The 13,982-nt window shown below is 45.4% G+C and overlaps 1 protein-coding gene across 2 annotated transcripts in view; it reads right to left on the bottom strand.

Moving 5' to 3' along the window:
- The window catches only part of GLB1 (galactosidase beta 1), a 91,357-nt gene that overhangs the window by 46,948 nt on the left and 30,427 nt on the right, over positions 1–13,982 (bottom strand). For both annotated transcript variants that reach the window (XM_036868771.1, XM_036868770.1), the window contains exons 6-10: positions 11,520–11,700; positions 8,464–8,522; positions 6,915–7,036; positions 6,788–6,828; positions 1,269–1,381 (exon numbers count right to left, since the gene is read on the bottom strand). In XM_036868771.1, coding sequence (XP_036724666.1) covers positions 1,269–1,381; positions 6,788–6,828; positions 6,915–7,036; positions 8,464–8,522; positions 11,520–11,700 — 516 coding nt within the window. The remainder of the gene's footprint in view (positions 1–1,268; positions 1,382–6,787; positions 6,829–6,914; positions 7,037–8,463; positions 8,523–11,519; positions 11,701–13,982) is intronic.

The following is a 13,982-nucleotide window of genomic DNA, read 5'->3' on the forward strand; positions in this document are numbered from 1 at the left end:
CCCTGGTCTGGGAAGATCCCACATGCCGCGGAGCAACTAGGCCCGTGAGCCGCAACTACTGAGCCTGCGCGTCTGGAGCCTGTGCTCCGCAACAAGAGAGGCCGCGACAGTGAGAGGCCCGCGCACCGCGATGAAGAGTGGCCCCCGCTTGCCGCAACTGGAGAAAGCCCTCGCACAGAAACGAAGACCCAACACAGCCATAAATAAATAAATAAATAAATAAATAAAATTAAAAAAAAAAATTAGATCTCTTTGTGAATAAAAAACACATAACCAAAACATAAGAAAAACAGTATGTAAAAGAGCAAGATTTAAAAAAATAAAAAATAAAAAATAAAATAAATAAATAAAAAGCTAAGCTTCAAATAAAGGAAGGAAATAATAAAGATAGGAATAGAGAGCTTTGAAACAGAGAACAAACGTACAAGACAGAACTTGGGAGTCATCACTCTAAATTCTACAGAGATTAAACCCACAGTAAAAATCACACGAGCAACATTTTAACCACACATCTGAAAACGTAGATCAAATGGACAAACTCTAAGAGTAGTTAAGTATAGATCATATTTTTCAATATGTTTAAAATTTTTCATAATATAAATAACACTTAGGCTTAGATTGAGACTACAGCATACTTAAAACTAACAGAAAAAAAAGTCCATACCATTTATAGGCAGAAAATCTTTGTTTTTTAACTTCAAAACTCAGGTGACTGAGCAGAAAAACTGTGGGTTTTTTTTTTAAAGCCACACAGAGACAGGAAACCCCACCTGGGTGCGTTAGATGCCTCAAAGGTCACAACGTTGGCAGGACTAAGCATTCAGGTGTCAGGCCAGGAGGAAACAGCAATCACTTGCCCCAAATAGAAAAATGAAGCATTGCTGCCAGCTCACGTTTGTACCGTGTTCAGAATGCCCACGGATTTTCTTTCCTGCATACTTCAGCTACTTATGTGGACACACATTTTCTTCTGTTTAGTATGAATAATAGTATAAATGGCCACCACTTACTGGACAACAGATGTGTCAGGGCTGTACCGGAGGCCTTACCTGTGTTCTTTTTAATCCTTACAACGTACTGTGGAGCACCTTGCTGACAGGCTCACTCTTAATCGGGTGGGACCAAGACTCAAGGCCAATTCTTGCTCATGCTTCCCTTTCATCCGTCTTTTTACACACAAAAGCTCCAGGAAGTTGTCTACAGAGCATTGTGAGTCCCGGGCAGGCTCTGGCCCAGACCAGCCCCTGCAGCCCGTACAAAGCACTCACCTGCTGAATAACATCCCGCACAGCAAAATACTTCTCACTGAGGTCCCCGGCCTCGCTCAGGGGGGCATCATAGTCGTAGCTGGTGGGCTGTGCTTGGTAGGGCGTGTTGGCCCCTGGAAGACAAAACCATGCCACTAGCTACTACGGAAGGCCTTCCCCTGGGACAAGTTCTTTGGGATTCATGGCTCGGCATTGTGGAGGGAGAAAATAAGGAACACATTAGAGCCAACTGTTAAGTGACACAGAGGTGGCCCTCAGGAGGCAAGGTTTAGAGAAACGAGTTTCTTCCTGCAGGTGGCCCTCGCCACGCTCCTTAGAGTCTACAGAGCACTTTCCCCATCCACTCTCTCAGCGACCCCAGCAGACAGCCCTGTCACTGGACAAGCAGGGCCTCTGACGCTCCCCACAAAACCCCCTGGACATCTCACAACCAGCAACAGCAAGGCTTACGGCAGGACCCCTACGTCTGACCGTTAACCCTGCAGCCGTGATCTTGTTCATGACCTCATGTGTGGCTGAGAAAAGGTCCATGGTGGTGGACACACAGTTTTCTGGGTCCAGGATAAACAGCAAACAACTAAGGGGCTATCAGACCAAACAAACTGGGAGATGACTGCAGACACACATCAGCCCACTGAAAGTCAAGTGTAACCTTGGGCGTTTGTAATGTCTGCAAAGAGTTAGGGGGTGCTGTGGTGTGCCTCTCACATTGACCTTCAGGGCCCAGGCGCTCACTCATTCCCCCAGTTAACCGGGAGTGCTTGCTGAGGACGGCTCTCAGATGTGCCCCTCTCTGGTCCTTGACCTCTGCTGGGCCGCCTTGCCCAAGATTACACCCCTCCTGGGATCGCCCACATCCAAAGATTGACCAGTGCAGGGATATAAAAACCCAGTCCCCTTGCCTCAAAGGGTCATCACAGCTCCAGAGCTCCCTCTAGAATCAGCTGAGCCACTTTTGAGACTGCATCACTGCCCAGCTTCTCCTTCTGCCCAATCCTGACTCTCACTGGTGTTGCCGCTGGGAGCACACCCCAATAAACTTGTGCCAGGCAATCTCAGAGTCCCGTTTCCCAGGGAACGTGACCCGCCGCAGAGACTAATAAATAATGCCAATACCATCGATGCAAAAAGCAAACAGCGTTGCAATTATTGTCCAAGGGGCACAGTCTAGACCAGTGGGCCCCAGCCTTGTCACAGGTGATATTCACAGATAGGAGACTCTGCAAACTTGGGCAGTGACCCTGCGTCAGTACAACTTGCCCCGGCCTGAGAGTCATGTGGAGAGCTCGTTAAAACACACTCCTTAGCCCAACCTGGGATGCTGATTCAGCAGGGCTGGGGTCAGACCTGAGACTCTGCATTTCTAAGTAAGCCTCCCAGGTGACACTGACGCTGCCGTTTGCAGACCAGCAAGGCTCTATGCCACCCCTTTCTCTTCTACTCCAGAGAGCATTTTGCAATGCAAGTGTGTGAAAGAATAAAGTTATTTTAGGATAATCTTATATCCAATCTAATTTTTAAGTAAATGAGGCACAAAATCTGACAGTTCACTATGATTTAGTAATGAATTCCTTGGAGCGATCCCACAGCTCACGAATGATGGAGCCGCCCTGGGTGATCCTACTGGTGGCGGGGTTGACAGATGAGGGAGGCCGAAGATGAGGTCATCCCCCAAAGACTGTCTCATCTGTTCTATGCACAGAATCTACATTTTGAAAGACCTGGACCACTCAACCAATTGAATTGATCCAGTCATATTACTTTTACTCTCCTGCCCCTGGGAACACCTATGTTAAAACACATCCTTTGCTGTGAGATGCAAAGAAAAGAAAAACCACATCCCTTGCTGCAAGGAGCTCACCTTCTCCTTTGTGGTCCCTCCTCTCGCTCAGTGTGGCAGTGACCTTGCTCCACTAGACCAAGTGCATCCTAGTGGTAGGCATGGCCTTGTTTACCCGAGGCCCCTGCAGAGCCATGCATGAGAAGGAGCTCTGTGGAGGAGTGTCAACAAGTGTGAACACCCAGAAACATACTTTACAGGCCAAGGGAACCCAGGCTGGGAAGTTGGCCAATGGGTTACAGGACAGACTGGAAAACTAAGTCTGTGCAGTTCTACCAGCAGAATGCTTCCTCTGGATGTTTCAGGTCCCCACAGGGCAGTGTCCTAGGGAAACAGTGCTGACTTCAGCCTCCTCTGGCCATGCTGGGGAGTGTGAGGTAGGAAGGCAAGAGAAATGGCAGGATGTACCGCTCCTCAGCTTTGCAGGGTGTGTGAGGAGGAGAGGACAGCCTGGCTCCCGTGGGGATACATGAGCACAGAGTGGGCACCTATCTGCACAGCGTGGGCAGCTATTGTGGGCAGGAGCGCAGTGAGCACCTGAGCCAGAGGTTTTCTCCCGTGCTCTCCTCTGGGAAGCCGGCCCGAAGAATAGCAGCCAAGAGCACAGACCGCCCACCCACCCCGCCCAACTCCCGCAAACAGACCGGGCAACAGGGCAGGAGAGAGAGGCCCGCAAACACAGAGGGGCTGGTTTGGGGGTTGGAAACACAGGCTTCAGGCTGCAAGGAGTTATCCAAAGAGCGGTGACCAGCTTTCCAAGGCCTGAGTTTGAGCCCAGGCTCCACTCTCTGCCAACTGAATGGGAATCTTGTGGACTTTTCTGGTACCCTGCTTTTCTCATCTGTAAAGTGGGTCCATAATCCCCAGCCCAGATGAGACTGCTATGAGGACTAAATGGGAAAACAGAGGCAGAAAAGAGCCTTGTATTGTTTATGGCAAGGTCAGGGGCAAGGGACAGGATTAAGGACAACTTCTGAGTGGTAGTTTTATACATGTAAATTTTATTTATTTTTAAAATTTTTATTGGAGTATAGTTGATTTACAATGTTGTATTAGTTTCAGGTGTACAGCAAAGTGAATCAGTTATTATACGTAAATTTTAAAAAAGAATGTATTGGGACTTCCCTGGTGGCGCAGTGGTTGAAAATCTGCCTGCCAATGCAGGGGACACGGGTTTGAGCCCTGGTCTGGGAAGATCCCACATGCCGCGGAGCAGCTAAGCTAGTGTGCCACAACTACTGGGCCTGCGCCCTACAGCCCGCGAGCCACAACTACTGAGCCCACGTGCCACAACTACTGAAGCCCACGTGCCTAGAGCCCAAGCTCTGCAGCGGGAGAGGCCACCGCAATGAGAAGCCTGTGCACCGCAACGAAGAGTAGCCCCCGCTCGCCGCAACTGGGGAAAGCCCGCGTGCAGCAACTAAGACCCAACAACGAAGACCCAATGCAGCCAAAAATAAATAAATAAATAAATAAATATTTTTAAAAAAGAATGTATTGTTTTCAATAAAATAATAGGATATAAAAAATTGTTTCATGAACTGTAAAGTTTCAAAAAATATCAGTCTTTATTCCTGGATTGGTGACTGGTCTCGGTTCCATGGATGGAAGCTAGGAGGAATCTCTACTTTCTGAATGCAAAAGGCATCACAAAGTCTAAAGTGTTTCTAAGGGGAAGACAGACACAGAGCTGATCTAACTTCAATTACCAACCTTGGCACTCTACTATCTTTTAAGAAATGACACTTGAACTTTGCATTATCTCCATTTTTTGGCTCTAATAATAATATTAATAATACTTTAACCAAAGTCTTCTCCTTGACCATCCTGCCCTGCACAAAAGATAGCAGTTTGAAGAAGAAACTTCACTAAGAGCTGATAGTGTCCAATTACTAACACCAGGAGACTGAGGTCCAATTAGGCTTCCAAAACTCAACTGTAGAGCATCCTTAATGACTCCTAAGGAAAATGCAGATGTGGAGAGATGTGGGGAATGAGGCTTAGAGAAAAGCAATATAGGACGGTTTGTCTTTGCAAAAGTCAATGGCAATGAAGAGAATTCTACCATAATTTTTCCTACTAAAAAAAAAGACCATATAGGCCATATAGGAATGTAAAATGATGGAGCTGCTTTAGAAAACACTGTGGCAGTTCCTCTAACTCTAAATATAGAGTTAGTTACCATATGAACCAGCAATCCCACTCTTAGGTGTACAGCCAAAAGAATTGAAACAGGGGTTCAAACAAATACTTACACATCAATGTTCATAGGAACATTATTCATAATGGCCCAAAAGGGGGAACATCCCAAATGTCCATCAGTTGATGAATGGATAAACAAAATGTGGTATATCCACACAATAGAATATTATTCAGCAATAAAAAGGAATGAAGTCCTGATACACAGTACAATATAGATGAACCTTGAGAAGATTACGCTGAATGAAAGAAGTCAAACACAAAAGACCACAAACTGTATGGTTCTCTTCGTATGAAATGTCCAGAATAGGCAAATCCATAAAGACAGAGAGTAGACTGGTGGTTGCCAGGGGCTGGGAGGAGGGAGAGTGGGGCATTTCTTGGGTACGAGGTTTCTTTTTGGGGTAATGAAAATGTTCTGGAATTAGATGGTGATAATGGCTGCACAAGTTTGTGATAAACTAAACACCACTGAATCATGTACTTTAAAATCATGAATCTATTTATTTATTTTTTTGGCTGCACCATGTGGCTTGTGGGGTCTTAGTTTCCCAACCAAGGATCAAACCCAGGCCTTCGGCAGTGAGAGCGTGGAGTCCTAACCACTGGACAGCCAGGAAATTCCTAAAATCATGAATTTTATGGTATGTGAATTGTATCTCAACAAAACAAAGTGTTTTTTTTCAAAAAAAAAAGAGAAGAAAAAGACCAGAATATATGAACAAGTAAGTTATAGCCAGAGACTATGACCTGCCCGACTAGCTTGATTTAAAACAACAGCTTCTAAATGTACAAGTTATGTCTCTTAAATTTTTTTTTAAGGAAAAATGATTTTTTGACCTACTGTATAGCCAGAGAACTATACTCAATATTTTATAATAACCTATTAGGGAAAAGAATCTGAAAAACAATACGTATCTATATATCTATATCTATCTATATCTGAATCACTTTGTTGTACATCTGAAACCACCACAACACTGTAAATCAACTATACTTCAATAAAATAAAAAAAGAAAAGAAAAAAATAAAACTTTGAAACATTCATATTTACGTATGAAAAATATTCCATTTCTATGATTCTATAATACATTTGTAAATTAAATTAAAATTCTGAATTAAATTTTAAAAGAACAAGTAATCTGTGAGCATCTAAAACAAGTATAGAAGGGTAATTTATAATCATCATAATGCAGTTCCTCATTTATATAACATTGATTATTTCATAACACCTGGATACTCAATTTTTTTAAATCAGTTCTTAATAGAAAAGTAAATTCAACATTTCTCTCCTCTTCTTAATAAATAAAAGAAAAATGATTTTTTAAATTAAATAGGCAATTCTTATATATTAGAAAATTTGGGAGAAAACAAACAAAAATAGAAAATAACAGTTGTCCATAGGCACACCCCTCCAAAAATCAAGCACCAGAAACATTTTAGGATTAGATTCTACAAACAGATGTTAAATTGCTCTTACCATTCCAATAGGCAAAATTGGTGCCACCTATAAACATGTACCTACAAGGAAACAAGAGAACAGACGGTACTTCACCATGAGCCCACAGCTACGGAGAACAGTCTCCCCTCCAAAAAATAACACTCACATGTTCACACTGGCCCCTCGGGAAAGAATATCGTGAAGGGAGGAAGCCACCACTTCAGTCTTGACTGTTGAGTGAGGTTGGCCCCAGTGGTCTAACCAGCCAGTGTAGAATTCAGAATTGACCTGAAAAGAGAAAGGGATACGGAGCTTAGGATAGACTTAAGACCTCTACATGCTGAACTCCTCAGTAACTACTGCCCTAGGTTCTCTACCGAGGAACAGGTGGGGAGAGGAGCTGACATTCACTGCTTTACCTGGAGCTGGGGGACCAATGAGGACATCCCATATAGCATTGCCTAAACTCAGGTCTCAGGTGCGGACAATACAGGTGTCCCTGAAAAGTTGTACCTGCATCAAAATCTTGTTAACCAATCCCCAGTTTGAATATGGTAGGAAAGTTTGTTGGGCAAAAGAATCAGATGACAAAATGTTTATAAAATAATTAGCTCCAAATTCACCCTTTGTGTGAATCCAGATTTTCAGGTGTCAGGTTGACTTAAAGTGAGGTAGACTTGTCCAAATATTCTGCCAAGCAGGCCCCAAACACTTCATGCTTCTGTTGGGCATGACCCTGCCAAGCCCTTGATCTATAGAAGGAAAGAGAAATCTGGATGTGTTCTGGGGCTTTCTTGTCTCAGTCTCCAGGAAATAGCTCCACCCAGAGTCTGGGAACTCGGGTTCTGCATGGCTCACGAAGCAGAGACCAGGTTCAGAAAAGGCTGCTTTGTACAAAGCTGGGTACACAGGCGGGGCAGCCTGACTTGCTGCGGGGAAGGCACAGGATATTCCCCCTTACACGGGGCCAAGTGACAAGGACAACTGCCACAACTGCAAGGAGAAGGGAAGCACAGAGAGGGCTGCATCATTGATGGGCTGAGCACACCCGCCAGGACCTGGCTGCCGTCTCCACCTCCCAGGCGCCTACACAGCATGTCACAGAGCCCCGCGGCTCCCAGAGTGGTCAGCAACCCTACATCCCCACGTCACCTGGTTGCTTGTCAGAAGTGCAGAATCTCAATCCCCTCCCAGACCCAACAGATCAACGTTTGCGTTTTAGCAAGAGTCCCACGTGATTTGTAAGCACACTAAAGGTGGAGAAGCTCTGTCACAAAGACCTTTCAAGAAACACAGACCTGAACTCAGATCCTGGCCCTGCCACTCACCAGCTGTACGACCCTGGGCAAGTGACATGGTCTCTGAGCTTCATTGTAAATGGAGACAATGATACTACTTATGAGAGCTGGCACGAGGACCAAATACGATGAGGTATGCAAGAGCGCAGAGCCTGATGGAGGCGGGATGTTCACTTTGGTCCCCCCTATTCTGCCCCCCTCCAGTGCAGGGCCTCAGTGTCAAGTAGCAGCACTGCTTCTGCTGTTTCCCATGTGTCCAGAAGGGGGTCTCTACACTCCCATCAGCTGCTGACCTCAGACACAGAGAAACCAAGGATCCATTCCCACCCTCCACAGCACTTAATCGCTCTCTCCCAGCAGCAGTAATGAAGTTAGTACAAGCAAACAGTCTCCCCACGCCTCACGCCTGATTCTTACCAAGGGTCCTTTGGGTTCACTCTTCCTCTGGATTAGGAAAGCAGCTGTGATGTTGACACCTGAAAAATGAGAGGGAGAAGAACGGTCAGCCATGGGAATGACAAGAAGTTAAATAAAAAGATTCCTTCGTAGGACTTGCGCCCGAGGCCCCCGCCCTTCCCCACACCCCCAGGGGCTTGCACACCTCCAAGCTAGCTTTAGGTGGGGACTCAGACCATCCATTTGACGGACCGTGGGGACCACAGAATGATGCTTCCTCTGTGAACAGTGCCCGGGCCCCTCCTGACTGCTTTCCTTTGGGAGATCACGGCACAGGCTTTGTGCTTCCTCTGTGTCCCCAGCACCTGGACACACGGCTGGTGTCTCTCTCTCTCTCTCTCTCTCTCTCTCTCTCTCTCTCTCTCTCTCTCTCTCTCTCTCTCTCTCTCTCTCTCTCTCTCGCTCTCTCTCCACTCGGACATCTGGTTGACCTAGCTGCTCCCTACAGGATAGCCCTGCTTTGAACATACTTCCTGGTAAGCTCCACAGCGCCATACACACCATAGTGGCACAAATATCTGCCACTTAATTAACAAATCAAAGGGACACATGTGCTCTAATTACGTTTATCCCTGAATCATGGAGTATACTCTGAATTTTAATTTGTACATCAACAGTCATTCCAGACCACTCGCAAACTCAATTTTTTCTTCTGAAATATTCCATTAGGATGCCTGTATCTCATCTTGCTTCCCACGTCTCTGTTCTCCCCTCCATCTCTAAAGAGAGAAAGCGTTTCTCCCCAGAGAGGTAATGGGCTGCTTTACATCAGTGAACACGCACAGTGCTTCCCAGCCAGAGCAGAGGACACCCTGACCCCATACTGCACAGTCCAGTTCCCGCAGTGGGTGTCCCAGTGTGAAAGGGACACCAGCCAAGTCTCCAAAAACCCCTTGCTCTTGGACAAGCCTTGGGCTTCTCTGTAAGGCCAGCTTTCAGGAGAGAACGTGCTGATCAAGAAAGAATGGAATCTCATTTATTTTATGGCTGTAAATTTCTCACTGTTAAGCATTCGGTAGCTTCCAGATCTTTAAATGTTGCTCTCAGGCGCCTCTCCTGGGATCTGACCCCAGGCACTGCCCCTCTTGCACACAAATGAATGAAGCTACCACAGCCCCACCTGCCCCAGGTACACTGGTCTTGAATGTCTGTCCTTGAACCCACAGCAAAAGCATTATTTGTATGTGCTGTCACCCTACATACAAATAATGCTTACAACTAACTCATAATAATCTTCAATTTGTTCCTCCCAACAGAAAAATACTGTGCTTTTTCGTCACTGTGTTGGAAAGTGTGCCAAAGCGGATGAAACCAGCATGCCACTTCCTGTGCAGCTCTTTGTAGATGAGTTATTTCATCGCCAAATGCTCTGAGCAACGTACCGTGTTTCTAGAAACACTCAATTCACTCAGAGCCAGTTATTTCCTTGTTGGTAGTGTAGAAGAATCTTTTTAAAAATGCAACTTCAGGGGCTTCCCTGGTGGCGCAGTGGTTGGGAATCCGCCTGCCAGTGCAGGGGACACGGGTTCGAGCCCTGGTCTGGGAGGATCCCACATGCCGCGGAGCAACTGGGCCCGTGCGCCACAACTGCTGAGCCTGCGCGTCTGGAGCCTGTGCTCCGCAACAAGAGAGGCCGCGATAGTGAGAGGCCCGCGCACCGCGATGAAGAGTGGCCCCCGCGCACCGCGATGAAGAGTGGCCCCCGCTCGCTGCAACTGGATAAAGCCCTCGCAGAGAAACTAAGACCCAACACAGCCAAAAATAAATAAATAAATAAATTTATAAAAAAAAAAAAAAAATGCAACTTCAGTTTTCTGTACATCCTTCTCAAGAGAAGGCAACACTGGATGTACGTCTCATCCCTCAGATGGGAGAACAGCGGGATCCTTATGCTACTTGAAAAGCTGGTCTTTTTGGGCGGGGCAGTAACTTTTCATTTTGAAATAATTTCAAACTTACAGAAAAGCTGTGAGAATAGTACAAAGAACTCATATTCCCTTCACCCAGGTTCCCCAATTGTTAACATTTTACCACATTTATCAGGTTTTCCCCCTTTATATGAATATACATATTTTTTTCTGAGCCATTTGAGAATAATTTGCAGACAGAATGGCCTCTTACTCCTAGATATTTCAGTGTGTATCCCCTAAGGGCAAGGGCATTCTTTAAACAAACAGAATACAATGATAAAAAACAGGAAATTAACATGGATAGAATACTATTATCTAATCTAAAGGCTTTATTCAAAGATTTCAATTGTCTCAATAATGTCCTTCATAACAACAACAACCAAAAAAAGAAAAAAAAAACACGGAAAAAAAAAGGCCAGGATCACACACTGCATTTAGCTGCCATGCCTTTTATGAAAGCTGCTCTCAACCTACATGAAGATTTCTTAATGTCATTACAGCCCGAAGCATCCCAGCCCTCCTTTCATGTGTGGAACCTCAGCAGCTTACACAGCACTAATGCATCAGGCAAGACGATTTTTTGTAGCATCTGCCAAACCACCTCCGGCCCATCACAGTTCCCAGCGTTATGAGTTGATGTAGAAAGAAAACGGAAGTGCCAGGTAAGTTCCCGGAACCCCAGGGCTGGCCTCAGAGTTCACGATGGCCACGACCCAGCCCGAGCATCCAGCCATGACTCGGGGGACAGGGGGAGCAGGGAAGAGCAGCACATCCCAGACAGAGCCTGAAAGGTGGAGCTCCTCAACCTGGAACTGCTCCTGGCAGGCAGCCCCTAAGAGAACAGGACTCCAGGCTGCAGCCAGCTCCGCCAGGGCTGGAAATGGAGCTTTTGACCTAAGGCCCAACTCAGCTGACATAAAGTGATCTCTGCAATGGAGGGGTGCATTATCAGGTATTCTATGTTACCAGTTACCAGATACAGGAAAATCTGGGAAATCTCACTTGATATGCCCTTGCCACTTGAACAACAGCTGCCTAGAACGACCGATGGAGTAAAAGGCCCAAACCTGCCTGCTCAGCTGGGTTTCTGTGACTGTAGACACCAACCTGCTCCGAAGTCCACGGTGGCATAGAGCCCCTGCAATGCCCCGCACTGCAGGAGCCTCTCATGCACCCCGTCCGTGGTGAACAGAAGCACGTCCTCACCCAGATGGTACTGGAAACGCTTCTGCAGGAAACGCAGGTAGTTGTAATCACAGGTATAGTAGCTGCCATATTCATTTTCAACCTGCAAATTTAAAAAGAGGAGGGGAAAGAAATAAGGAGACTCCAACGTCCGAAGGCAAGCTTTTGTTTAGAGAAACTACCTGCACATCTCTGAGATGACAAGGCTTAGTAATCCCCCCAAATATCTCCTACACTCAGTCCTCAAAACTCATTTTCCAAAAAGCAACTCAGCGTAAAAACCTACCTTCTAATACCTCCCAGAAATAAGGAAAACAACCAATGTGTTAGTTTTCAGATTGTAGTGATAGTCTCCCCTATAATAGGTAACCGATACTTTAAACATTACATAAATAATAACTTTCCATGGCAGAAATATTAAAAAATGAAGAAAAATGGAAAAATCATCTGTTAATTCAGTGGGTAGAGGCCAAAGGATGTTGCCAGAGATCCTGCATTGTCAGCTTCCACGACAAAGAATTATTGGGTACAATGACACTAGTGCTGAGGGTGGTAACCCCTGCTCTGAAGTGTCCATTCTCAATGAGGTGGAGAGCATCCCCAAGGAGGTGGGAGCTGATTTTTACAGGATTAAAAAAAAAACAACCTTATTTTTCATATAAAGTACAGATATATGTACAATTATACAGTATATCTCAGGTATTAAAATTTCATGGGGGGCAATTAGAAAAATACGTCTAGAGAGGATCTTTAATAGGCAACAATGAAAAAAAGGTTAAGCAACATTGCTCTAAAGCAATAAAAATGAATGACCTTCATTTATTTCCAATACACCGGATACACCAAAAAATCCAATACACCAAAGAATCTTAGAGGTATAGAGGTTGGTGAAAGAAGCATGACACTGAAAAATACAGACGATTCAATTTCCCGAATAGAAAATTCGAATCAGTCAAAACCAAACTATCAAGTCTTGGTGTGCACATAATTGGTAAAAGTGTAAAGAAAAGCAAGAAGCTGACGGCTACGAAAGTCAGAACAGTGAGAAGAAGTGGGATGTGATTAAGAAGGACACCTGGGAAGCTTCCAGGGTCCTGGCCACGTACCATTTTCCATCTTGGGTGGTCATTCTGTGGCTGTTCTCATCATAATGCTTCATTATTACACATTAATGTGTGTGTGGTATACTTCACAATTTTACAAAAATTTAAAAATTTCCCACACATAACAATTTCTACCTGCACACAACGCAAACAAATTTTTGTGATCCTAGGGATACGTGGCCTTCGAACATGAGCATAAGAAACTGTGAGCCCCCAGAAAAGAGGTGCCCAGTCTGAGAGTGGCTGGAAGAGATGGCTAAGGAAGCTTCCCCGGAGCGGTTGCCCGAGGCAGCTCTGGACAGAAAGGCCCTCGCTGGTCAAGTAAACGGGAGAGGTAGAGAGTGTTCCTGCAAGGAGTATGCTGTTGGCAAAATTGCCAGTAGCTCCATGAAGCCTATGGACAGAGTCGGGGAGTGGGAAGGGAGTAGGGAGTGATGTAGAAGAACTAGACACCATCATCATCATCTGCAAAGCACCTCCTCCCAAATGGTTTAATGCACGATGGTTTTCTCAGCGAGAATCCCTCTGACTATACTTTCATGTTATGGGTTCAAGAAGCAAAACAGGGCTTCCCTGGTGGTGCAGTGGTTAAGAATCCGCCCACCAATGCAGGGGACATGGGTTCAAGCCCTGGTCCGGGAAGATCCCACGTGTTGCGGAGCAACTAAGCCCATGTGCCACAACCACTGAGCCTGAGCTCTAGAACCCGCGAGTCACAACTACTGAAGCCTGTGCACCTAGAGCCTATGCTCTGCAACGAAGAGTAGCCCCTGCTCGCCGCAACTAGAGAAAGCCCATGTGCAGCAACGAAGACCCAACGCAGCCAAAAATAAAATAAATTAAATTAATTAATTAATTAAAAAAAAAAAAAAAAAAAGAAGCAAAACAAGGACTTCTCTGGAGGTCCAGTGATTAAGACTCTGCGCTTCCAGTGCAGGGGACGCGGGTTCCATCCCTGGTCGGGGAACTAGGATCCCATATGCCGCGAGGTGCAGCCAGAAAAAAAAAAATAATAAATTAAATTAAAAAAAAAAAAGAAGCAGCAAAACAGGTAATGGTAGGCCAGTATCAAGGGCTTCACAGGTCATGAAGCCATCCTGCAATAGGTGTTTGCCACTCACACAGAAAAGGAAACTCCCCTTGGATGACTGATCCTGATACTCTGATTAGTGCCTCAGAAGTCCCTTTGGAAATAATTGAAATAAATCTTAAGAAAAGCTTTGCAAATACTGGCAAGGTACTGTCCCCCTCATTTTCTTTTTTCTCCTCTTTAATTAAGAGC

The sequence above is a fragment of the Balaenoptera musculus genome, chromosome 11 (assembly GCF_009873245.2).
Source record: "Balaenoptera musculus isolate JJ_BM4_2016_0621 chromosome 11, mBalMus1.pri.v3, whole genome shotgun sequence".
In the NCBI taxonomy this organism is placed as follows: domain Eukaryota; kingdom Metazoa; phylum Chordata; class Mammalia; order Artiodactyla; family Balaenopteridae; genus Balaenoptera; species Balaenoptera musculus.